This window comes from Cheilinus undulatus, linkage group 16, assembly GCF_018320785.1.
Source record: "Cheilinus undulatus linkage group 16, ASM1832078v1, whole genome shotgun sequence".
Taxonomy (NCBI): Eukaryota; Metazoa; Chordata; class Actinopteri; order Labriformes; family Labridae; genus Cheilinus; species Cheilinus undulatus.
The window spans coordinates 9,532,367-9,559,212 of NC_054880.1; the positions used below are offsets into that span (position 1 = coordinate 9,532,367).

The 26,846-nt window shown below is 38.9% G+C and overlaps 1 protein-coding gene across 3 annotated transcripts; it reads right to left on the reverse strand.

The window, feature by feature from the left end:
• Positions 1-458: 458 nt before the first annotated feature.
• On the reverse strand, positions 459-25,950 carry LOC121523294 (voltage-dependent calcium channel gamma-6 subunit-like). Of its 3 annotated transcripts, none has more exons than XM_041808109.1 (7): positions 25,901-25,950; positions 19,711-20,401; positions 15,609-15,719; positions 13,934-14,042; positions 7,577-7,651; positions 4,574-4,711; positions 459-4,475 (listed from the first exon to the last, which is right to left on the reverse strand). In XM_041808109.1, exons 2-7 carry the CDS (start codon positions 19,918-19,920, stop codon positions 4,252-4,254), a joined length of 867 nt encoding a protein of 288 aa, XP_041664043.1. In that variant the 5' UTR covers positions 19,921-20,401; positions 25,901-25,950; the 3' UTR covers positions 459-4,251. The 3 variants fall into 3 exon arrangements, with proteins under 3 accessions (XP_041664043.1, XP_041664042.1, XP_041664044.1); XM_041808108.1 differs by lacking the exon at positions 25,901-25,950 and adding an exon at positions 25,493-25,691; XM_041808110.1 differs by lacking the exon at positions 25,901-25,950 and adding an exon at positions 20,835-20,866.
• Between the last annotated feature and the right edge of the window lie 896 nt (positions 25,951-26,846).

Sequence of the window (26,846 nt, forward strand, 5' to 3'; positions counted from 1 at the left end):
ACAAATCACTTGGCTGTGACTCACCCTGACATGCAGTAGGGTGTGAGGGCCCTTGAGTGCTGCCTGCAGCCCTAGTTTGAGTTGTTTCCTCAAGATCTTCAGATATGAACTAAACATTAGATTATTAGTTGATAATGAATAAAAACAAGTGGCGACTGAGGAACAACAGAAATTTACTTAACATGGGAAACCAAGTAAATAAAATCTATGCTAAAATTGACTCACTAGCAGTTTTATTATAATATAATATATAAATATTCATATCTAATACTGATAGCACAAACCGTCTGAGCTCGTGTCAAAATGCATTCTGTTAACACTCATTTACAATGAGGTGTAAAGTGGGCTGGTTCACAAAAGCAGCTAAAGAGGAGTCAGTGAGTGAAAGCTGAGAATATGTCTAGAGAGCAGAAAAAGAGCGAAAAAGGAACCAGAGAGAGGAAGAGGAACATTAAATATTCAGGTCATGTTTAATAATAAAATGAAGTCAGTCATACTCAATTGATTCAGTTCAAAAAAGTCACAGAGACGGTTTTTAAACCCCCAACAGGCACACAAAGCAGTTTGTTTTGACATAAATCATCCTGAATGATGGTATATAACACACTGAGCTGATTCTACACTCTGCTGTCATGTATAGCTCTACTATGGCTTCTATTTGTATTTACTGCTTGTCTCCATAACTGCCTATTGTACACATTATAAACACAATGAAATAAATGACAGAATCTAAAGCATTACAAGACGACTCCTGTCACATAAATAAGTAAATATATTTCTAAGTGTCTACTTTAAAGTTAATGAACAAATCAACACTGATCACTGAAGACAGCAGACAGCTCTGCAGACATTAAAGACAAACAAATATTTGCTTTATCACACATCACTGAGAAAAAACGAGTTTCTTAAAGAGGTTTTCAGATTGGAGGTCGATAAACTGTCGCTTTTAGGATCTTTGTGGTCGTCTTGTTACCTGAGCAGACAGGTGGCTTCAATAAAGCAGCTCAATTACAGTTAATTAGCAGTCTTTCTGGCAAAAGTCAAGTAAGCTAGCAGCAAATGTGAATACTGCAGCAAATCTTAAATTCTGTGTGGTTCTTTTAACCCTGGATTTACAATTAAAACTATGACGCTACAGTCAGCTGTACTCTTCATGAACATGTTTGCATTTAAGGTGGTTGAATCAGTGTTTATAACGTGTTTAGGCTCATTTATGCTCCATAAATGGACACAAATTACATCAGTATATTTTAAACTATGTTAGCTCACCTGTTCCCAGGGAACTGACATCATATACAGCCCAATTCCAAAAAACCTGGTACACTGTGTAAAATGTGATTAAAATGTGGTGATGTGTAAATCTTTCTCACCTTATAATAAGTTCAATTCAGCACAAAATCAAGAATTTAACATTTAACTTGATACATTTTAAAAAGTTGGGACAGGGGCTAGAAAGGACTGGAAAAGTTAGGGAATGCTCATGAAACCTGGAACATTCTGGTAATTAAGTTAATTAGGAACAGGTGATAGTACCGTCTGTGTGTAAAGCACTTTGTGCTACATTTTCTTGTATGAAAAGTGCTATATAAATAAAGTTTGATTGATTGATTGATTGATTGATTGATTGAGTACCATGATTGGGTATGAAATAAGCACGCCTGTAGGGTAGGGCATTGTTTCTTTTTTTCTGATAAAGGTGCTAAATCAATACTTTAAAAAAGTCTAAATGGTGCCTGAATCGGTAAGAGGAAAAAAATGTTTTAAAAGTTGGTGGCTGAATAAAATTTGTCTCTGGATAGTAAATCATTCAGGAATAAGATGCCAATAGAACATAAAAGTAAAGGAAACAGTCTCTTCACATAACATATTTTGTGTCTTTCCTTTGGAGTGTCAGGGTGTTAAGGTATCAAAATGAAGCACTGAAATCTGTCTTGTAATTTGGAATGGTATGAGATGTGTTGGAACCAGATTTCCATACTCTTCCCTACTCCTGAAAGGCTCAGTTGTTCACAGTAAATAGTCAAACAGTTTATTAAAAATGTTCCTCAACATGCAATGAGTTTTTGAGATTTCGCCTCCTACAGTCTGTAATTTCATCAAAAGATTCAGGGAATCTGGAGAAATTTCTGCACATAAGGAGCAAGGCTGAAAACAAACACTATATGCCCATGACCTTTTACGCCTTAGCCATTAAAAACTAGCATTATCAAATGATGGAATCTATAACGTGTGCTCAGAAACACTTCAGAAATCATTTTTACTTAACATGGTATATCACGTCATCTGCAAACACAAGTTAAGACTTTAACAAGTGAAAGCCTTGTATAACAATATCCAGTAGTGTTGCTGACTTATCTGAGCCTGAGCTTATCTGAGATTGGCTGACCTTAAAGTGGAAAAGTGTGTTTTGGTCTGCTAAAGCCCAGATGCTGGCTTTCTATAATTGCAAAGATCAAAAGCCAACATCTTGGATGTTGTGGGGGTGTATTAGTGCCAATGGTATGGGTATCTTGCACACCTGTGAAGGCAGCATTAATACTGAGAGCTCTATACAATATTTGTAGCAACATGTGTTTCCATCCAGACGTCTTTTTCAGGAACATCCCTAATTTTTTTTTTATCAAGACACACTCTGCACAAGTTACAACAGCATGGCCTTACAATAAGAGTGCAGGTCCTAGACTGGCAGTCCAGACCTGCCTCCCACTGTTTATTATCTTTATTCACATTTTACACAAGACTCAACTTTTTTGGAATTGGGGTTTGTAAATTTTGTAGTTTCATTGACTCCTTAAGTATTCAACAATATTTCCACAGAAATTTTGAGTAAAATTCCCCCAGTTTGGCTCTGGTTCCAGAAGTGAAATTAGACATTCAAATCCCCCATAGACATTTCCCAAAATCCTTATTTTAACACTTTTCATGCATGAACCCGGCTAGCCAGCTACCTGAGCACTCATAACTATAAAATGTTTAATTCAGAGCAAAAACAGATTGAAAAATTGAGAGAAAGGTAAAGATAAAAGACTGTGTACATATTTCTTTACATTATCTTATTCGTCTTTATTGATAGCGTTTCAAGTGTTGAACCCTATATTTACCTCTTTTCTACATTTATCTTTGCTGTGATTATTGCATTTGAAATGATAATGTTGTTTTAAGTCGTAGTTTGCATATTTATTGCTTAAGACTGTAGCAGCATGTAACGTTGACATAAATAGTCAACACTTGTGTATAGCCTTGGTAGACATTCAGAGGTTAACTGGAGTTCCTACCAATCACAGATGTCACTGTAACTCAAGCATTGTGGGTATTGTAGTATTTTTGGCTGAGAATGAGAATAAACTATGTTTTCTTCACCAGAGGTTGATATCATACAAACTTTTGTCTTCTACAGGAGCATATATCACCGTTTCACTCTCAGGTAGCTTGTGCTAAGTCTGACTTGGATGCTTCTGATAATACGGCTAATAATCAAACCCACTATGGAGAAGGAATGGGACTTTAACTACCAGAACCACACTGTTAAATCCTATAGCAACATTTGGTCTGTATCTGTAAGATTTGATTGATTCTGCTTAAATACGAGCAAAATGACTGCAGAGTATGGACACAATGATCTGCCTATAACAAAATGCATATCGGCCATGGAGCATAAATGAGTCTCATGTCACAGAACCTTAGGCACTGTGGGAACATGGTCGATAGAGGGTCAATCACAGAGCATAAATGATCCTTTAGTCAGGCTTCCAGCAAATGAGAACTACTTAGAGCATTTATCTAAATTGTGCTTTTAGCTTTAACACTGATTTAAAAAGCAGCTTTTTGAAAAGAGGGCATTATGTAAATGGCTCATAAGTCTATCGAATGAACTGCAGTTAATTGCCTCCAAACCCTGCAGGATGTTTCGTAAGACAATGCAGGAGAGTTTCCCAAATACATCTGAGCATTGAAGGTGCATACTAGGATTTTTAAAAGAGACATACTTTGAACATCTGCACTGCAAAACGTCAAACTTCAGTGAGTGTATGGGTCTAAAATGAGGTAAAATCATGTCTTGTGAAGTTATACTGAAATACTGGGTAATTCTGAGAGTGGGACATGTCACCATGAACGTGCCTGCTATTCCTGAAAGTTCACAGATAAAGCAAACTCAATGCTCAGTCATCTTTAGGAAACCTCCTTGCCCCTCTGCTCCCCCCTCCTCACAAACAGAAAGGGCAAATAAAGTGCACTACCACCTCCAGGCCACTAGCTGCTGCTGCTGTCCTTCTGAGGGAGGCACTTTTGCCAGGGACTGTAGGGCAGAGCCAGCAGCAGGAAGAGGATCCCGCCCACGATGAGGACGGCCCCCGCACAGCCGATACACGACACTGACCAGGAGAGCTCGTGGTGCAGAGGGACCGTGTGGTCGCTGGCCAAGAAGGCCAGGACGGACTGATGGAAAACCATCAGAGAGAGAAGCACCATGACACCTGGAGGAGACAGTGGAGGGTTTAAAGTGCTGATAGTGACATGATGATTATTTAAAATTAAAGACATTAAAAGTCCTGTTTGTTTTGCTTCTACTGACCTGACAGAATAAAGCAAACAGATGCCGGTTTGAGGAAAAACAGAATCTCTTTACTGAGGGACATGGTGATGCATATGGCACCCATCACCATCAGGAACAGGCTGAACATGGCTAACATGGCTGTCGCTACATTCAGATCTGAAAGGAGAAGGGTGTTGTTACAATTAAGACAACATAATAACGCTCTCATAATACTAGGGACACTTTCTGTTTTGTTTTTTTTTAAAGAGGGGTGTCTTAACTATAAGTTCTTTCAAAGTGTTTTAGGTGTAAAAGGGTAAGTATTATTTTGCACAATAAGCCATAATCTTCAGAGACAGTGGGGTTTTGTTTTGTGTGTGTGTTTTTTTTTTTTGCCATGGCAGCACCATAATTAATGCATTTGTCAGACAACAAGCAAAAAAACAAAACTTTAAAGGACACTAGAAACTCTACTGATCATTATATTCTATCAAAAGCAGTCCTGCTGCATCAGAAAGAGTCTATACAATCTAAAACCAGTCAAATATTTAGTCCAAAAACAGGATTACATCCATAAAGATCCATGGACTGGTGTTACATGATTTCAAATTTGCCTTTGTCATTCTTAGTAGTTATAAGCAATGCTGCATAGCATGATGACTGCCACCTTATTTGACCAGTTGGGACCTTCCTTAATCTGGCTAGACCCTACAATAGCCAATAAGGGCCTGGTGGAAGGGAAGTGCCTGCCTATCTTGGTAAGTGACTTGAGCTTTCACAGTACTACTTAAAGCACTTTTTACACCGCAGGTCACACCTACCCATTCACACCCATGCACTCACACCTTCCTGGTTGCTATGAAGAATTGACCATCAGTAGTGGCTAATCTCATTCCTACACTTCCATATCAATTTAGACGGGAGCAAATTGGGGTTAAGTGTCTTGCCCAAGGACACATCAACATGTGACTGCAGGAGCTGGGGATCGAACCCACGACCTTCTGATTGTGAGACGGCCAACTCTACCTACCTACCTACAGTCGGCCCATCTGACATCTTGTGATGTCATCAGACCAAGCCATAAAAGGTCTGGCATAGTGCTTTTAGCATAAAAATGGTAAGATCTGAAAAAAACTGTGTCTAGTAATGTAAATATGACTGTGGTATGATGTGTAAATTGAAATTCATATTTCTGTGTTCCCACTATAACACTTGGTTGTTGTTTTTTCCAAGCTCATTAATTATGCAAAAGTCGCACAAATGCACTCTTTTATTTTTCGCTCTGTTTCTTTGCCAGTAATACTGATAGTGATTCTGGACATTGTGACATTTCCATAGAGACCACAATGGTGTCTGTATGTTGAAGCATTCAGGAGTAGCATCTTTTATAGGAGCATGTCCATGGTTAGGGTTAGGGTTGTGTTTTTTTGACTCAGCAGTTTGACACTGCCTGGTCTTTTCCTCATAAAACAGGTGTAAAATACATGTTATCTGTTCTATTGTTATCAGCATTGAATCTAAATTAGATTAGGCTTCATGCTTTTGTCCATTTGAGTTTTCCAGCTAATACAGCCTAGCCTCAGTCATCTACAGACCTCTGTTTCTAAACACAAATCAGACAGGGAAAAAAAATTATTGGGAAGAAATTTCAGAGTGTTACCTTTCAAAAGATCTTTTTTTGAAATGGTTCAAACACATCATTCAATTTATTTTGTTTATTCCTGGTTTGTTTGTTTTTTACTCATTTACATGGATTTCTTAGGGGCTAAAGGCTCAATATATGGGATGACACTGGTGTTTAAAGTTGAATGTATGGAATAAAGCATTTCCAATACGGTGACCACCATCTTCTTAAACCAATCATTGTACTCAGTGACACTCAAACTTAGTTTTTACTTTGTCAGTCCATGTGATAACCATGTCTTTGCATTCTGTCTGATGGCTGACTAAAGCTGTGTGTATTTGCCTCTCTACAAAATGTTAACAAGCTGATTGGTTGATTCGAATTCCAGGAAATAATGGGGTTTGAAATAGGCAAAATGGAAACCCAGAAAATGACGTCTTAACCATGGCCAATCCACAAGGCAGATATTCTTTTAAACTGTCAGTTTTCTTCCTAATAATCATGTCCACACGTGTTATAATCTCAAAAATATCTTCATCAAAATGAAAGTTCAAAAGAAAGCATTATTATCGGGAATAAATAGCATTCCATGTCAACTGTAGTCAGGCTGGTAATTTGCAGAGGGAAGGGAAGAGGAGTTTCCAAAAGGTGCATTTTGAGTGAGCTAAAACACCATTAGCATGTGTATTAAAGGCCAAAAGAAAACCCTTCACAAGAAAACTGTTTCAAAAATACCTACCCTTTTGTGGAAAGGTCTTATTAGAAAAAATGCCAGCAGCCCCACTGGTCAGGCATTTAAACTAGACATCTCGCTTACAATATTTGTATCAATTCAACACAAGAAAAAGTTTTTGTTAAATTTCTGTGGATTTTTTTGCCTGGATTCCATCATTTATCGTGTCAGAGGATTAACATGAACTGAAACATTGGTGCTACCAGTTTAGGACTGTATTTCCCACCCTCATGTCTGTATTTGTTAAATCTTTACACGAATGCGTACAGCATGACAGGGATCTGACACCAGCTCACAGTGACATTTCAACATATGTATGTCTCTCCTCTTTCAGCATACAACAATCTGTGATCTTAATACATTATGAAGCTGCCAGGGAAATGAGAGGTTAGACTGCAGCTTGGAGACACTTGAACGCAGCGTGGGTGGAATAGATTTCTAAACACTCACAAAGCAGACAATGGCCAAGCTGAAAGAGCGCTGCGAGGAGGTGAGAGGATGCTGAAAAGGTAATGATGGGCAGGAGACAGACAGAAGTGAAGGATGAAGAAGAAAGGTAAGGACGGACAGATGAAGGGGCAAAGAGGGAGAAGGAGAGGTGGAGGAAAGGGATGAAGAGAGGAGAGAGTAGGTGGATAAGATAGGACTGAAAGGCCAAGAGAGCCCAGAGAGGTGTGTGACTCACTCTTTTTCGTTGTCTTCTGAAACAACACAGTGTTTTCCCCTGTGGTGAAAAACTTGAAGTAGGTGCAGTTGGACTCTGCAGGAGGGGAAAGCACAGAACTGTAAAGAAGAGGAACATAAACATGGACAGGTAATCTGTGAGCATCCTATTGAGATTCAAGGAGCAACATCACCGTCTGTCCTTTACGCTTTAGCTCTAATAATTCTCCATCAAACATAATCAGCCGTGAACGTCAAGGACAAGCTCAAGGTGACAATCTGATGCCTCCTGCACAATTAGTCCTGTGCTGTCCTGATAATGTGTTACAGTAATTAGAGTTTGGCTGTAAAATAGGATGTGACACCTCTATCTGTTCCCCACACAAGCCAGCCAAACACGCACACACATCACTCTTAATTAGTGCGATCAAAGCCAAATCCTCAGAGCGTTCATGCTTGTTTTTCCCCCTGCAACAGTTATCGGGGTTAAATCACTGATTCTGTTCAGGAGATGCTCTCAGATCACATCAACAAAAACCACCGAGGTCTTACTGGTCAGCCAAATCATGCACTTTTGCCTAACTGAATATAATGTGTGCATACAATAACTCAATCCATCAAAAAGTGTACATGTTAAATCATCAACACTGGTTTCATACTTACAGCAACTTCTTGTCAGCTAGTTCTCACACTTCAGTACACACAACCATAACCATGGGGAAGACCGCTGGCTTCAGAGGATTGTCAAAAAAAAAAAAAAAAAAAAACGATTCAAGAACTTAGGGGAGCTTAACAAGGAGTGGACTGAAGCTGGAGTCAGTGGTAAGGGCCACCACACACAGACGGGTCCAGAAATGGACGACAAGTTTTTGGAAATCAAAGTCCCAGAGACTGAAGGGAGATCAAAGAGGCACACAATCCAATGTGCTTGGAATCCAGTGTGCACAGACAGAGATGGTTTGGGATGCCATGTGATCCCTCGGGCTTTAACAAGTCCAAAGTCAAAGCAGTCATCCACAAGGGGATTTTACAGCACTTCATGCTTCCATTTGCTTAGAAGCTTCACGGAGATTGAGGATGTTTCTATGCATCTATTTCCATCCATCCATCCATCCATTTTCTATACTGCATGCATACCGCAGACAACCAAGCATGCTCACACTCACACCTACGACCAATTTATGCATGGGAAGAACATGTAAACTCTGTCCTATAAGGCAAAAGGCCCTGACTGGGAAGCAAACCAGGGGCCTTCTTGCTGAGTGGCAACAGCACCAACCCATGTGCCACCGTGCAGCCCTGCGACTATTTCCCAATTCAGCAAAACCCTAATTTAAATTGCATTTGACTAGTATAGAGAAAAGAAGATACTTAGAAAACAGACTTAATCACAGGGTAACTGTGTTAGCCATGCTAAGGCTCATAATCACACCTGCTAGCATTAGCAGCTAGCTTCGCCAGCCTTCGCTCCTCATCGCAGATTAACATCGTGCTTTGATATGTGGCCTTTTCACTTTGGTTGAGTAGTTTAACCCTCGACAGCCTACATTCTACTTTATTTCTATGTGTTGCTTAAAAAAATGTCATACTGCGCTATTCCTACTACATGCTAACTTTGGCCATTAATTGAAGCTACAGCAGCTTCTAGTGGTGGGAGGTTCATCAGGGTTAAAACAAAAGCATTATAGACAGGGATTTCAAGCCTGTTTATAAAGAAAATATAGGTAATTAGTCTAACTGGCTCATAAATCTGGCAATTTGATTTGATAAATAAATTTAACCGTTTAACCATTAAACGGGGCATATCTCTAATGGATATACTGACTTACTTTTCCAGCAGGACTTGGAACCTGCTCACAACAAAGCTAAAACTACCAGAAACTGGTTTGCTGACCATGATGTTACTGTGTTTGATTGGCTAATCAACTGGTCTGGCCAGAACCTCATAGAGAATCTCAGGAGGAAGATGAGAGACTCCAGACTCAACAGAGCAACCAGAGGTTCACAACACCCCAGCAGTGTCACGGACTGATTGGCTCCATGCCATGTTGCATGGATGCAGTAATTTGTGCAAAAGGAGCTCCAAACGATAACTGAGTGGATAAATGAGCATAATTTTCCAGAAAGCCAACATTGTCCATGTTGTTGTATTTTTATGTGCAAGATGCTGGAAACAAACCACCCCTGCAGGCATTAATAAAGTTGTTTGAATTGAATTAAGGTAGAAAAAATGCAATTCCTTGTGTGACCACTTGAGGCTTGCTCCAAACATTTGTCAGTCTCCATTAAGTCCTTTATCAAAATGGTAAACAGCAGAAATACACATTTAAAGCTTGGTTAAAATGACACATTTAAGTAGTATAATACTACTGAAGATATTAGTGCATTATAATATGTGATTCTTCTTGTTTTGTAGTGCAATACAGTGGATGTTTATGGGGAATTATCCAGTGATAGTGACTGAACAATAACAGTAATGACAACTATCCTTCAGAGCAATAGTTAACTAAAGTCTGGTCGAATAATCACTCATTTGTCAGCTGTTATGTGGGCAGATCAGGTCATATTAAAGTAGCTCCATCACCCCTGTGCCACCCTAACACTTGTTGGGTGTTAAAGTCCAAAAGAGGCCTCACTTCAACACTTTGACACCGTGCATTTCCTCTGATAATTCCTCTTTATTTCAGCTGAAAATTAAACCGGTATCCTGTCTGGCACCGGCACACAGAGCTCCTGGTGGACTTCTCTCTGTCTGCCTCTGTTCGGCTTTTTGTGTGAGTCATTCTTCAAAAAGGGACTTCATGCAGGTGAGTCATGGAACAGGGGAGCAAAACTGCAAATAGCTTTAATAATCTCTTGCTACCCTCCATCAAAAACAGTCCACTTAGACATCCAAATGAAATGCTCAACCCACTGTTTCCATTAGTTCTGTTCACTTCAGCTGAAACTGAAAAAGGACTGTGACTGGATAAACAGTATATCTGAGTGATAAAAAAGTTCTTCATTGCTGTCTTTGATTGAAGTATAACTTTAATTACACATTTTATGTGCTGTCTTGACTTTTCCACGACTGTTATCAGACATTAATGGTAATATTTCCTCAGATAAATCCCTCCAGAAACCTTCTTATTCTAGTGGATGAAAATCATTAACTACCACATGATGGCTTCAGCAGCTGGTAATATAACAGAGAAGAAGAAAGAACAAAAAGAACCAGTAAATGAGCTTGTAGAGTGCATTTCTAGTTATCTGACTACAGCGATTTTAACACTGTAGGTTACACTGACCCATTCACATACTGATGGCATGTAAGGTCTACATTAGTGTTAACTAATGCAGTACATTAAATCAACCTCAATGTGTTTAGTGCCATCTTATAACCAACGTTATTTCAAGACATTTTACAAAGAGGGCCAGTCTAGATCGTACTTTTGCTCTAGTTTTTACAAAGGGCCAACATTAATCCACCATGAGATCTAAGCAGCATAGCAGAGTTACTTCAAGGGCAGAAACCACCAGCACAACCAGACTAATGCTGAATCTGCTGAAGCTGCGCTGACAGAGGACGATCGAGAAAGATAGAGACGGGGAAATAGCAATGATAAGATAAATGTATGGCTGTCCTGGCAGAAATCCTGCTAAATCTTTTCTTATAAGACGTTACTGTCAGTGTTGATAAAGGGTACGCCGATTCATCAGCTATGATCATGATTAGATGATTTTCATGAGCAATGCATGATCAGAGGTTTCTGTAATAATGCTTCGAGTCACCATTATAATTCTCTAATTTCAGAGTTTTTGCTGTTGATATTTTTCTCTGACAGCTGTTGCTTGGTTCTCTCCTTGAAGCAGCTGTGTTAAAAACTTCGTTTGGAGTCCCTTCAGTTTAAAGATACTCATCCAATTTTGAAATCTATGTTGAAATCCCCATTAAAACGGGCTGATTAAAGCCTGTTAGCTGCCTTAGCTTAGCTGTCAGCACATTAGTTGACATAACAAAGATTATGGTGTGTTGAAGGTCCAGTCCATTAATGACTATTAGGCAAAGTCACATGATGTTTTCATATGTAACTTCAAGTCATAGGGCAGTGGTCATCAACTAGCTGCCACATCAGGCCCCCTATATCTTTCCATCTGGCCCCCACAACAATATTAAATTTAAAAAATGTGCAGAGGAAAAATTCTGGATGAAAAATGTTGTGGAATTTTGCGTTTTTTTAATAAACACCCTACAGGTATTAAAAATCCATCTGTTAGCCATCATTAGCAAATATAATTTATGTTAAAAATGGATTTATCACTTCATTCTTGATTTTAAAAAAAACTGCCGCTGTCTATGGAAACTTTTGGCTTCAGGTGTTATTGGAGTGCAGTTTTCCAGCTTTGGTTTTTCATTTACGTATCACTTCACAGCATAGACAATATGACAGCCACAGAAATATTTAGCTAAAATATCTGTCGCCCCCTTGTGGCTGGCTGCGATGTAGGGCATGATCTTGAAAGTTCTGAAAGTTCAGCCCCCAAAGTGTCTGTTTAGAAAAAAGCTAGCCCTTGTACAAATGTAGTTGATGACCCCTGTCATAGGGGATTATAGACCCATGTTAGGGGGGCTCAGGCACACCTAAATTTCATTTGAGACCCAGAAAAAATTTGACAGCTTTGCAGATATCTTGCTTTAATTTTTAGCAGAAAAGCCAAAATACACTGGCTTATTTTTGGCATGATAATATCTAGTTGCAGACTATTTAATTTAAATACATTTATTTAAGATGGCTACTAGTAAAAGTCCTGCCTTATATGTTAGTATTAGAGTATAGTAGAGATGTAACAGTATTGTTAACACGGTATCAAAAGCTCCTCTGTGTCGTCTCAGACGTGACGTTTCAAGGTCTTCAGGTGAAGGGAAGCGGGAACTATATTTCCCATCATCCTTTGTGCTCCACTCGTCTTGATGTTCTTTGAGATTGTGGAGGCTCCAGTAACTTTTAAATCTGATGTTTTGACCCTTTTTTTTTTACCTGATGTCAAGAAATGAGAACAGAGAAAAGGTGACGGATGAACAGAAACAATGTGCAGGCACTTGATAGTGAATACGAGATACACGAGGAGCCATTTGGCAAATCATCAAGATGTGCAAAGAAGTGAGGAGCAGAATACAGCCAGGTCAAAAGGATCTTAAGAAAGTGTTCACAATCCCACTTCACAACAACATCACAAGGGATCAACAGATCGTATATGTATGCAAAGATCTGCCGCTGTTTTCCCTGGTGGACAATGAAGGTTTTAGAAGGTTAGTTAACACTGGATCCAAAGTTTATATTTTTAAGCCTAATGCACACTTTTGGCACTTTTTTGCCATATTGTAATATTTAAATTGCATCTTTTGTTTAATAACTACAGGCGTCACTTCTGTCCTTCTTTGTGTTTAAATAATATAACAAAATATAACAAAACTCTAAGGCAGCTTTTCTCAAACTTGAGTATGCTGCAGCCCAAGATTTAAAGTATTAACCTCTATACTTTTACTTCACACAGAGAGAATTAATTTATGAGACATTAAATTAACAGAAAAGTCTCTGCAGAGTCACAAAGTAAAAGTAATAAGCCCCTAGATCTGATGACTGGCAGTGTCATTTGCATACAGTTAAATATGATTGTTTTTGGGGATTAATTGTGATTTCTTTAATAATAGAAAAAAGAAGTGGACCCATTGTTGATCTCTGTGGAACCCCTCACTGTTGAATCAACAAATCAGATTAGTTTCTATGAATATTTATTATAACACTGTTGTGAAGGAATGAGCTGAACCATGGTGCTGCATTATTGGGAAAATTAAATCTGTACAGTTTGTTTAAAGCAGATCAAGCTCAACAAAAGTAAAAGTCAAACAAATAACTCAAACGAGATTTTGACTGAATCTAAAATCCAGTGACAGAACGAATGGCTAAACAAATGCCCAGTTAAACTAAGATTATGGAAGCTTTGTGTAGATACCAGACAGTAGTTTAGGTAATGTTTAAGAAAAACGAAGGACGTTTATGGTACAAATGATGCATCTCTTAACTTGACCTGAAAGCAGCTCTTTACCTCCAACAGTATAAAAATGACTCAGGCGGTTAGTCAGCCAGAGCATCCATCCAGCCAGCCATCAAACAGTGAGCCAAGCATCATCTGTCTGCCCGGGAAATCAGGTAGACCACTCATTCATGCCAACTCACTGCTTCAAGCCTAGCTGTCCAACAAGCTCGGACTCTCTATCAAACGTCCAGCCAACCATCGGGGCTGTCAATCATCATCCCTCCCTCACACACAACAGTCAGCAAGCATTAAGGTTAGACAGCCGTCCAGCCAACCGGTCGGTGAAAGCTCTGTGACTCACCTCCCGGGAGTTCAGCAGGTCCACAGCTCTCTCTCTCTGGGTCGATATCAGCCACCCACAGGGTCTTGGTGCAGCCTTTCCACAGGCCGTAGTGTGCTGTAAGACAAGTCTGAAAGGACCAAAATCAGACATTTTTTTTTTTTAAGAGAAAGTAAAAAGCAATATTATTTCTCCATCCATCACAGATCTGAGCTCCTGACACCAGGCAGTGATTTATTTCTCACAAGAAATTGTTCAATCTTGGTTTGTATTTTTTGTCCCCATTTTTTTTTTTTTTTTGTGATGTGAAAAACCGTTTTGGACAGACTAAAACTTCCTAAACATGTCTAAATACCATTCCAACATTTAAACACAGTCCTGTGTCCTGTTTATAATTTTTGTGATGGTTCAGATAATAGTCAGTCTGCTCTTACAATAATAAACATAACATTTTGCTTGTTCCTGATGCTTGCATCAAAGTGTGTAGTATTCTGTTTGTTGCACAGTGGAACCAAATGTCTCAATTTGATCAGGACCATCCTGTTTTTAAGGCTTTGTGTCCCATGTTTTGAAAAATATCTATATAACACCAATGTGTCCCAGTTTTGAATACACCCTGTCCCAATTTTAGCCAATTTTAACACCAAAACAATGCACCATGTCTGCAACACTTTGGATTTGTCTGTAAATATGCCAGTCAATGTCACTGCCAAGGCTGGTGCTATTTAACTAATAGCAAAGTGAAAAACACACCCCACGTCAAAGCTCACTTCTGATTTGTCAGTACATGTGCCAGTCAGTCTTGCTGTGCATCTAATTCTGACAGTACCTCCTGCACAGCGACAGCTAGGCTATCTGGCATACCTAAAAGGAAGTCAGTTTTTTCTTCAGTGCTCCAAAAAGCTTCCTTCAAAAAGAACTTGGTAATGGATTTTGCACACTGCACGTGTCTGCTTTCAGTCGTTTATGATGGAAATGGCGACGCACAATGGCATATTAAAAATAGCCTACACAAACTATGACTAAATGGTGGAAGTAGCCTTGTTATAACCTATTTCAGTGGGGCAAATACTCGAGACCACCCAACATGTACAGGCAGCAGGCATATAACAGATTGTTTAAAGCTGAAGAAGACACATTTTGAAAATATTTTCATCTGCCAAAGAGGGGAACGTCAGAAAGAGATTGGAGAAAAATAGTTTATAACAATAGAAATGCTCTCAGCACTCAACTTTTTCTTTGATTTACCAGGATGTGCATCAGTCAGGAAGAGAAAGTCAATCCAAACAAATGAGATCCAACAAGTTGATTTGTCCTGCACAAAGTACCTGACAATTTGTTATTGGTGTTCAAGGTATCCATGGGGTTGAAAAGTGACTCTTTTAGTGTTGTAAATGTTGAAAGAAGCATCAATCATCCTGACCAAAATGTCGAAATGGAGTGCAAGATCACAAACATGCTATTTTTCCTACTGTCATCCAAGGTTTCCTTGTTTAAAGTGAAGTAAGCCTATGTCCTTGTCTATAAAGTGAAGCACATTTCCACATACATGGCAAATAAGCTCTACCTGATCCTGACTGTGACATGCACAACATTACATGTCAAATGCAGAATAAGCAGCGCCTTTAGGGTACCTGGTGGGAGGTCTGAAATATGATCACAGTTACTGAGTCATGAGATAAATAACAGTGTTTACCTGGTTGTTATAGAAACTCTTGGGGGGAGAAAGCTCCACCCAGAACTCTGTCCCCACCCCAAGGACCGTCAGAACTACGCCAACGATGGCCACAAAGAATGCCAACTTGATCTGGTGACAGAAAACAATAAAAACAGCTGTCAGTGTCACTAAAACAAAAGCTATGTTTGTTAAATTTAAAAGCAACTGAAACATCTTGTGCTTCTGTCAGTCAACTGTGTTGACCTGAAGTTTTGAATGATTTATGGAAGGCTAACTTAAACATGCCCTTCAGAGTCAAAGTGATTGTCAACTACTGTCAACTTTAAGGCCTAGTCTGCAGATAGTCATGTTTTTTCTGAGTTTTGTCCTTTCCTACACACTAAACAGCTACTTAGTGCACTGAAAACACACTTTATGACAAACCTCTTCCAGGATGAGAATTTCTAACAACTCCATTTGCAGTGTTTATGTGCAGATGGGAGTTTTGGGCTTGTAACAGCACACTGTTTGGCAGTTTCTCCTCAGTTTGATGATATTGGTCTGTGTTGCATCACTTTTGCTTCAATGGCAGCAGTAAACACGAAACTTGTGCTGTTGTTGACACTGCTAACTGCTAATTCACACAAAGTTGCTCTCCCACTATATATGAGAGGTCTGACTAAATAAGATGGAGTTATGGAGTCCTGTGCCATACCGGTACCTTAATACAGTTTCATAGAAGATTGCAGTCCTCATTCATATCCCCTGTCAATATTCTTTAAACAACACAAAGAAGCCACTTTTTCTGAAGTACCATCAAAAACTTCATCTCAGAGCGAACGTGTGGATCTAATAATTGAGAGAAGCTAAGGGCAGATCTCCTCGAGTAATGAGCGGTGGGAAGCAACAATGCTAAAGGGAAAGAGCCGTGTCTGACTGTTGTTTAGAAAGTCTTCAGCAGAGAAAATACCAACCCTCCAAAGAGCACCACAAAGATCTGTGGGCGGGCTGTTGTTCTTCAACCTTTGTGTGGAGATGTTGAAAAAGAAAAGGTTTTCTGAAAGCAAGGACCTTTTGTCTGGTTCTGACTTTTCTAAAAGTAGGGCATGTACAATTTTTTTTATTTTTTTTAATGAGGTGGCCCAACTGAGGAAGTGACTCTGAGCACATCCATTCAATTTACCTACCATTCCCACCCCCACTGTTCATAACTAATTTCTATTAACACACAGGAAGCACTTACAGAGAAACTGTCCAACTGCCCAAAGGCACTATAAAGTTCTCTAAGTTTTGAAAAGCAAACTCTTGCCTACTGTTTTACTTGCAGAAATTCACATTTGGCACATAAACATTGCTCATTGGTTGCTTTCAAATCTCCATGGACATGCTCCTCTCCTACACAACAGTTAGACGGGATATTTGAGCAAATTTGTTTTCAGTTTGATGTACTAACGAAGGAAAATGTGTTACTTTGACAGATAAGGAAAGTTCCTAGCAGCCTGTGACAGCACAGCCCAAGCAGCTGATTGTGGCCGAGGTCCTGCCTCTCATGAGGCTAATAGCCAATCACAGCTCAGGATTTTAGGCAGCTAATCAAAGTTTTGAGGGGAGCATCCACCCAGACAGTCACACTCTTTACCAAAAGGTTTTTTGAGATACTTCATTTTAGGGAGGAAAGATAACAAGTACACAATTTTGACTTAAAAGTCACCAAAATAACTGTGAAAGAAGAAATGGTAAGGCCTGCAATCAAAACTGGCTAAATTTGTGATTATATGCATATTACTCTTAAAGATCCTCCTCTATGTAATCTGATCTTCCAAATCTTTACCTCTCCTCTCTTGGGTCAGATCACCTTTGCAAAAAGCTAGACCTGTCATTCTCCTCAGCAGTTTTTTCAGCTGTATTTGAGGGATGACTAGGTCATTCCCAGCTAATGTGAAATGTGTAATCACCTTGTGACCTATTGATCTGCTACTTGGTCTGAAAATCTTCGGAGGAAAACTGTACAGTCCGTATGTCAAGTCCAGTCAAACTTTATTTATGCAGCACATTTGATTAAGTATTTTGGGATAATCAATGTCATCAGCACAATAACTACTGATTGTTCACCCACCTTTGATTTCTCTGAAGTCATTGCTTCTCTTTTAGTGAATTTAGTCAAGTGCCATTTTTGTTGCTCAATTTTTCTTTACACAGAGCCATTTTACTTCTGTTAATACATGAGTTTACTGTAAATAAATCTTTCTAAATCCTTACTTTAATAGCTTTGATAGTGCATTTTTTCAACTGAGTGTGTTACTCTGTTTTGGTTGTCCCTTAGATCTATTTGGTCATAACATTAGTGGGGGCTCATCCGGGATTCCCTGATTTCTTATTTTATTGATTTGTGATTCCTTCACAACATGTCTGGATGACTGTAATGCACTTTATTTCGGTTCTAACCAAGCCTCTATTAATAGTTCAGAATGCCACGTCTCATCTTTTAACTGGTAAATGTAAATGCAAGCACGTTCTTCCCATCGTAGCCTCTCTTTGCAGGCTTCCTGTGCATTTAAGGATTGAATATAAAAAATATATTAACAAATCTTTAAATGGGTTGGCTCCTTCCAATCTCTCTGAACTTTTAAAACTTAAAAATGTAACCAAGGATCAGATCCACTGATGAGTTGCTTCTAACTGTCCCAAAGTCAAAGTTGAAGCTCAGGGGTCATACACCCTAATGCAGTGGTTCTTAAATGGTGTGCTGTAGCAACTTGTACAGCCATACATAATTACTGCAATTATTCTACAGTAACTTGAGTCAGGACAACTTTGTCAAGAAACACACATGATATGTGGTCATAAACAGTTTTTCTATATTAGCAGTTGTAAATTTGCACTTACTGCTGTTAATCATATGTGGACGTTCTGGGAAGGAGGAGCTGGGGTGGAGGAGGGTTGTAAAAAGTGGGAGGGAGCAGCGAAACATACCAGGTTATAGCAGTTTAAATATGGCAGCATGAGTGTGATAAGACAATAGCGAGCTTAAACGCAAATCAGCTGGCTGATGAGGGCTTGCGTGAGATCAGCTGATCTCAATCATATAGCAGTGCTGGACTCTGTGGTCTGCCTGAACTAACACTATTCACTCATTTTACTGTAACATTTATAAATGTGTAATTTTGCATAGATATGGATTTGAAGTGCCTTGAAATTTTGGCCTTGGCAAAAAAAAAAGGTTGAAAACCACTGCTCTAATGTACCTTTGTCTTTATTCTTTCACAGGGGAAAACTTTAAGAAGGAATCCAGTTATTCAAAGATACAATAAAGTCAATCTGCAGGGTATTTTCAAGTTGGAAGGAGCCCAGAAAGAAGAGCCTTTATGAAGCCTATTATAAGTAACCGAGGAGGACAGGCCTTTACAAAGGGTTGAGAAATCATCAATAACTGAAATATTCATTTAAGTAAAGTCAAAACATTATTGGAAAAACTGACAGAATCACTCGATTGAACAATGAGGATTCAGATTATATGCCAAAGCTAACATTATCCCTAGATATTTAGCTTGTTCAGCACAGTGCAACTTTCATTTTTGCTAAATTAACATTAGACATTAGAAAGCTCAAAGCTTTGCATAGGCATAGTCTCCCAAACTGTACACTTAGATTTCTAATGCTAAATTGTGTGCATCAATTGCAGTTTGAGCATTCAGTTTTTAAATCCATGAAAATGGATCATAAACTTTATGCACATTTTAGGATTTTAGGTGCACACTGATTGCAAATCCAATTTCTTGCACCTGAGCCTTTAGAGCCATAATTCAAGAGTGTCACCTTTTCCACTTTGTATTGCAGTCCCTTAACTTAAAATCTATCTAACCTAGTGACCACAACCGGGGAGGGCTGAGCTTGAACAGGTCAATTCATGACCAGCAGTGACCAAACAATACAATGCTCAGATTAGGTAGAACACTGTTTCCCTTCACATCCTCCATGTTTCTGAAAAGTTTGAGTCCCCCTGCAAACATCTGATCCTTGAAGACTCCTTGAACTCTCTCAGTGATTTAGTTGAAAATGGGGCTCAATGATCAGTTTGTTTCTCTATTTTTACTTCATACATCCCGAGGCTTACACATGCCAACACTTGAAAACCTGTTACCTTTCCTTCCTGTGCCTCGCTCATGGCGTGTCCTGTTGATGTTGTCCTGCGCCGCTTGTTCCCTCCAAAGGTGCTGCGTCCAGACATCAGGCTTGTCAGAGCAACAGGACCCTGAGGTGGTCCTCCTGGCGCAGGCCCTCCCACCGTTCCAGTCGCAGCGGGACTCACCGTGCGGCCTTCCTCATCAGTCACCAAAAAGGTCGACCACATTTTGTCACAATGTAGCAAACAAATGTGACAGCTGTGGGAGGTTTGAGTCTGAGAGTCAAGCTGCTTCGAGCTTTCCCTTCAACAGGGATGGTAGATCAGGGGAAACGCTTGTGCGTCTTCAATTAGTTCCCATAAAGACAATTCTAGAAGCAAAAAAAGTCCAACAAGAAAGAAGAGCCAAAAAGAGGTAGAAAGATAAAAACAAATATTTTTGGTAAGAAAAAAGGGTCAGTAGAAAAATAAAAGGGAACCAGAGAGTCCATTTAGTTATGAAACATAAATGTCTCTAAAACTTTCAGCAGGGTGATGCAGAAATCAGCCTTCTTTTGTTAAAAAGCTGAATAAAAATGGTGGCTTTGATGATGGATGAAAAACAGACAGACCAGACATAATGAAGAAGAAAATGACAGAAAATAAGTGAGGAAAAGTGGATCCACTGAGAGTCTGAGGTAGAAGTCAGTGGTGAATGAAGTGATGTCGCCTAGAATAGAGGAAATACAGAAAGAAGAGAAGGAGTGTTATGAAAAGCATTTTTATAATGATTCATTTTACAAAGGGTCAAGGCCTTTTGCACAAACTGATCAAACAGAAAGTGTTAATGCTGAGTAGAAAGCTTTAACCAATGATGCTAGCAGCTGTAGCACTGTGCTACAACATGTTTCATACATGATGCCATAAGAAGGGGCTGTAGAGTGATTATTAGAGTTACTGTGGACTAAGAGTAAAGACTGTTTACCTCAGCTAAGTAAAATCTAAAATAAGATTTGTAGGAGTATGCATGTATTTAGAATAAAGCCTGGGCATGTAAAAATGTCTTTAAAAAATAAAAATGTTTTTAAAAGCCTCTGTATATGAAAGCAGAAAGGCTCGAATACATTATAGCTGCTAATACATTTTAAAGACTATTCACGGACCTGTAGAAGCAAGAAACACCGGCAACAACGTCCCTTCCTGTTTGCATGAGCTAGTCTGCGATCCTCTACTCACGAACGTAACTACTGCACCAGCGTTCTATTAAAAACAACATGACAGAGCACTTCTTAAATCATAAATATGATAAATTCCACTAAAAATCGTGCATTTTTAATTTGCATTTTATGTTTTATGTATGTGATCATTTAATATTTTATTAATCAGGAGATTTTAGGTTTTCTGTGTTGATTTCATTTTGCATGATTTTTTGTTTTCCACTTTTTGTCTTATGTTTAATATATCACAGAATGTACCAACTATTACTGATAGTTCCAAGTAACACTAGATGGAGCAAATGATTTATTGATTCAAATGTATGTTTCAAACATTTAACAAAGGCATTAGCTGCATAGTAAAAGGTAAATAATAATAATAATAATAATAATAGGCAAGGGACATCTAGAATTACAAATCTGGAACTTTTTATTCTTTTTATCAGTGAACTGAACCCACACTGAACCATGACCCCAAAACCGAGGTACGAACCGAACCGTGATCTCTATACTATACTGTATTTATTTATCTACAATACGAAAATACTGCAGTATATTGCTTGCTCATAGTAGCCCCAGATTCTTGCCAATACACAGCGCCACTTCTCACCAAAGTTTACTTTGGTGAAAGTTGTCCCACATCACTTTTACTTCCGGTGGTGGTGACAGTTAAGTCTGTTTAAATTTCTGCGCTCAATATCTGATTTTTTTTCCCTAGGAAACTGTAAAAGAAACTGTAAAACTAAAATAAATTGCATCCTGATACTGTCCTTGAAGGTCTTGAGATAAAAACTCAGGAGTTCAAGCCGTTGTCACGGATTAACCATCCCAACCATGTGAGATCTGCCCATTACTGCTGAGGTCCCATCTCTTTTCAATGGCCTTCAATGGTCATTACATTTTATGGTTTTCTTCTTACTTACTGTGTTTGATTATGTATGCAGCTGCTCTCCTATCTCAGTTTATTGTCTCTATTGGTCATAAGCACATGGTCATTCAATTTTGTGTTAAACGTCATTTAAACTTGAGTTGACATGAAAATCATTCCCCTAAAAACAAGCCTGTTCTTGATGAGGTTGAGAGAAAATCTTGCTGTGTCTCTACTTTTCATTTGTGGGTGAGGAAGATGAACCGGTGCAGTGGTTTATCCAAAAGTTGAACATCTTCTTTCAACTGAGAGCGTTCAGAGCATAGCCACAAAAAACAGCCGACACGTTAAATAGTTCTGGATTCTGTAAAAATGAGTGCTGATGACATGTTAGAAAGACAATGAGCTTAAATGAATACGTAGTTAAAACACTGGTTCATTCTGACTGCAGAATGGACACGTCAAAATAAAAATCTTATAGAAGAATACATGAACAGTACATGTATATCCCAGTGTTTGTAACCTCTATCAGTGAGAGACTCTGAGCCTCCTATCACATATAAAATGATGTGTGCTGCTTGTTCTACCTTTTTCATTAGAGAGAAAGGCCATATTAAAGCACTTAGCATAGCAGAAACACAATCAATGATCTATTCTGAGATGTTATGTGACAGCAAACCCAGAGAAACACTCAGCATACTGAATCACAGCCTGCCGTCTATTCTGAGACTCTTTGTGGTACCTCAGCAACACAAAAACACTCATCATGTTCGAGCCGTAACCAATTATGTTCTCCCAGAAGCCACACAGATACGTCGGCGACGAACTGAATCCTAAACCTTTTTTGTCTGAGGAGTGAATGAAGCAGCTGTCCTGCCGCGTTCTTCACCATTGTGATGACAACAGACGTGACATGTAGCCCTCCCTCTTGTTAGCAAAAAATGAAACACATCCCCTGGGGAGAACACATAACTTCACTTTCACATCACTGTCATGTTAACAAGCTGCACGAGGTAGAAGAGCTTTGTTTTTCATTGAGGACAGATGATAACACAAAAACATCACAGTACAGTACATTAGATATGTCTGCACATTAAATGAGCCAGTATTCTACCATTAATCTACAGCTGCTTTGGCCTTAGGTTTGATAAATAGAGCTGAAGAGGTTTTTACATCAACTACCAAAAGGAAAAATATGCTATTGTTGTTTTGGCTTTGTTTCATAAAGAACATGATGGGACAGGATAATAATGTCTTCTAACAGGGTTTACTCGAGTCGTGACAAGATAAATCCCCCCTCCTCCTGTAAATTGTACATTTTCTTCAACTTAATTTGTCCGTATGTTTTTGATGACATTTTCAGGAATGGTGGGGCTCATTGACTTTAATTTTTAGCCATGCATGGGTCCAAAAAGCTCTTTGGCAGGTGTTATCTACATTGTCATCCTTGTCATCTTCTCCCTTGTTCCTCTGTGTGAAATTTAAACACAAGAAATAATTTAATTCTAGACTTTAGTTTACTGAAAGCCGGGAGGAGGAAAAAGTGGTCTTTCAGTGTTGTAACTTATGGTCGCCAAACCCCTTACTCCATAAAGTGTATGCACAACAAGCCACTCGCAATGCAATCTGGGATTGCTTACAGCATGAAACAGGAAGTGCACTTTTTACAGCTTTTTTCCCTCATTATGAGAAATTCATCAATAAAAAAACAAAACAGTTAGTGTGAAGTTTAGTAAATACACCTTATTGAGGGGTTTGGCACACTGAGTGGCGGGCCTGGTTTCAACTCTACTGGAAATGCCTCATGGTGCCGCAGTGTTAAAGGGGATAAGAGGTGAGCTTGGGCAACTGAACTCATAATGGCAGAGAATAATAATGGTCCATAACAAGCACAAAACATGAATAAAATACAGCAACAGAACAGCCACTTTCAGAAGCAGTTCCAGCTTCATTATGTAGCAACCTTTCACACAACTTCCATCGTTTCAGTTGCAACAATAAAGAAGTAGTATCCGTCACTGCGACCCCCATCATGACAGCCACTGTAGCATCACCATTACAGACAAACAAAATAAATAACTATTCTAGCTTTAAAATATCAGATTTAATGTAAAAACAAAACAAAAAATATAACACAGGTGAAGTCATTGTTTACATGAATATGAACATGTCTGTGCAGTAATTCTATAAATATTGCTGGATGTTTTTCATGTCCATAATCTGACAGAAAAAGTATCACGCACTCCAAACTTGCACAGAGTCCAATGCATTTTATTGCATTAATGCGGAAGATTCATAGAATGTGGCAAATGTTTTTGTACTGCGAAGAGAAAAAAGAGTGAAGATGATTCTTTAGCTCTTTCGCTCCTTGGAAAAAAAAAAAAACACTGGGTTCATCCATCCTGACAAAGATCTTCATACGGTACAGGCTCATGCGTCAGATTGGAGAGCATCTTTTTAATTCAGGCTCTGAGTACAAGGTTTGGCACACTATGGATTATATTCCATGGTTGATATCCACATAATACACAAGCAAATCAGTCTGAGTGAGAAGGGAGCTGCAGCCGCTGCTCTGAGTAATCAGCCGCCCATTGAGAAAAAACTTATTCTGAAAAAAAAAGTAGACTGATGACTGACCAAAGAAAAGGTCTTGGTGTGCAAATGCCTTATGTAAAAAAAGGAAAGGTAGATTGTATATATGTATGTGTATATATATATATGTATGTATGCATATATATATATATATATGTGTGTGTGTGTGTGTGTTACTAATAAGACAACTTTGGATAAATTTAGATAATAAAACTTAGATTTAGATAATTAAAAATAAAATAAATATAACCTGAAACAGCAAAAGAACCTAAAAAAAACGTAAACGGCATCAGTGGTAAAACTATGGCGTTTGGTTGCATCATAATATCTTTCTGAATATCACATCACAAGGGAAAATAAAAGAACAAAGAGACAGTTATATAGAAACAGAAAAATAAATCAAACAAGAGAAAAAAGCGGTCTTAAATTTCATACTTGAAATTAAAAGTATGTGTTCAAATTCAACAAATCATATTAAAAATGCAGCTTAGTAGCCGGCAGCCTGCTAAAACATATTTTAGCAAGTATGTGCATCACATGAGAGAAAATATGAGCTGAACTGCTTCCTAAGACAAACAACAGCACAACTGTCACTGGAATATTAGCAATTACATTATTCACATTTGGGTCATTTTATTTTGTATGGATATTATGGTATAATCATATATGTTCTATAATGGTATAAGCCACACTGAGTTACCTTTGTGCAGAAAATGTACTATTTTTATAAATTCACCTGAATAATTAAAGCATTTGATAAATCAGAATCAGCTTTATTGGCTAAGTCTGCTCACACAATCATGGAATTTGACTCCAGTTAACTTTGATCCAAATATATAGGAATTAAACATTAAATATGAAGGATAAAACTGAAATAAACTAGTATATGTAAAGTGGAAGGATGCAAGATATTGATGTGGAGGATTTACACGAGGTAGAGCTGTAAATATGTAAAGGAGCAGTCATGTGAATGCAGTTTGCCAAAATGGCAGCATGGAGAGGAGTCATACATTAATTAAACACACCAAATAGAGCACAACAGCATTCCCAGCTGCCAGTATGTTTGTTACAGTGCGATGTTAGTGGTCATAAAAGCATCCCGCAGCCTGTTCAGACTATTAGTTAGTGTAAACTCTGCTGTCCTTACTCATCAAGGCTGAACACGGCTCTCCTTATACGGCTCTTGTTGGACCGAGTAGAAAAGCAGCTCTGAAGCAAGAGGAAAAAAACTCATTACAGCCACTGTGAGCGGTGACAAACTGTCTCTAAAGAGTTAAAAATATCCCTCTTAGAGAAGCCAGCGTGGTTTAAAGTTGTGAGGAGAAAGGTCCAGCTATCAGACATGACTCCATTAACACTCTAGGTTTAAAGAAGCCCCTTCAGCTTTATCTCCCACCCCCACTACCCCCGAAGCAGTCGAGCAGCCAGAAAACCTCATGCTGAAATCAGACACATTAGTTTATTTTTCGCTCTTTAACACGTGCTGCGTGCACGCCTCACAACGCTCGCCGCCACTTCACAAATATCACAACAATGACAGTAACAAGTTGCTGACCTGGTTTTTGTGTGTGTGCTTCTGGTTGAAGTGACGAAGGGCAAGGAGAGGAGCAGCGAGGAGAGGGAGTGAGTGAGAGAGAGAGGGAGGGGAGAGAAAGGGGGTGGAGGTCGAATTAGGACTTGGCGTTATGTCCGAAGGAGAATCGGGGGGGGGGTTAAGAGTGAGCGTGTGGAGGTGAAGGTGAAAAAAACATCAGCTAAACGACGTCTGGTAGTGCGTGTGGATGCACGATCTATGGGAAGCCATTTGAGCATTTATTTGATATCAATATCAACCATCAGAAAGCTCGAATAGTACTCTGATTTTCAGCACTCAATTTTGGCGTACTACTTTGAGACTAGGCCTTACAAGTAAAGTTAAGTGTTATTAATAGCACTAGTTTGGCCAAAAATGTCCCCTAGCCCTTCTAGTTTGACTTCTTTAATAGCCACACCTCGTATAACTTGAGATTCTTTGCCATGAGGGCCTTCTGAGCTGCCTGCCTCACTGAAGCTGAAGCGCCACGCTCTGCAGCACCAGGATTTTGCTCCAACAGAAGGCAAGCGGCTTTTCACACTAGAAGCGTGTCTAGAGCGCTGCACAACAAAGTGCAGCCCTGATCAGTGGGCAGAGATTATGGGAGAACTGCAAGTTCACACATAAATAACAGTGGATTATTTTGCTTTTTAGGATTGATTTGCCATTCATCCCAACATGATTCCATGATTTTATTGCCTCTGCCATGGGTAAGTGCATTAGAAAGTTAAAAGGTAAATGTTTGCTTGAAGGATGTGTGGTTTTATGTGAAATTCTGTGGCTTTTTACCTGAAAAGTTTACTTTTGCTTATCAATGGTACAGTTGTAACCTCTGAAATACCTTCTGCTTTTACTGCAGAATGAGACGTAAATGTAAATATAGTGAGAATTTATGATCCAGAGTCCGTGCATTGTGTTGTATTTTGTG

Coding starts and splice junctions, on each gene's coding strand:
- LOC121523294 (XM_041808109.1), bottom strand. CDS start 19,920: ATGTGGTCGACCTTTTTGGTGACTGATGAGGAAGGCCGCACGGTGAGT. Junction 15,720..19,710: donor GCGAGGCACAGGAAGGAAAG/GTAACAGGTTTT, acceptor TTCTGTCACCAG/ATCAAGTTGGCATTCTTTGT. Junction 14,043..15,608: donor AGAGTTTCTATAACAACCAG/GTAAACACTGTT, acceptor TGGTCCTTTCAG/ACTTGTCTTACAGCACACTA.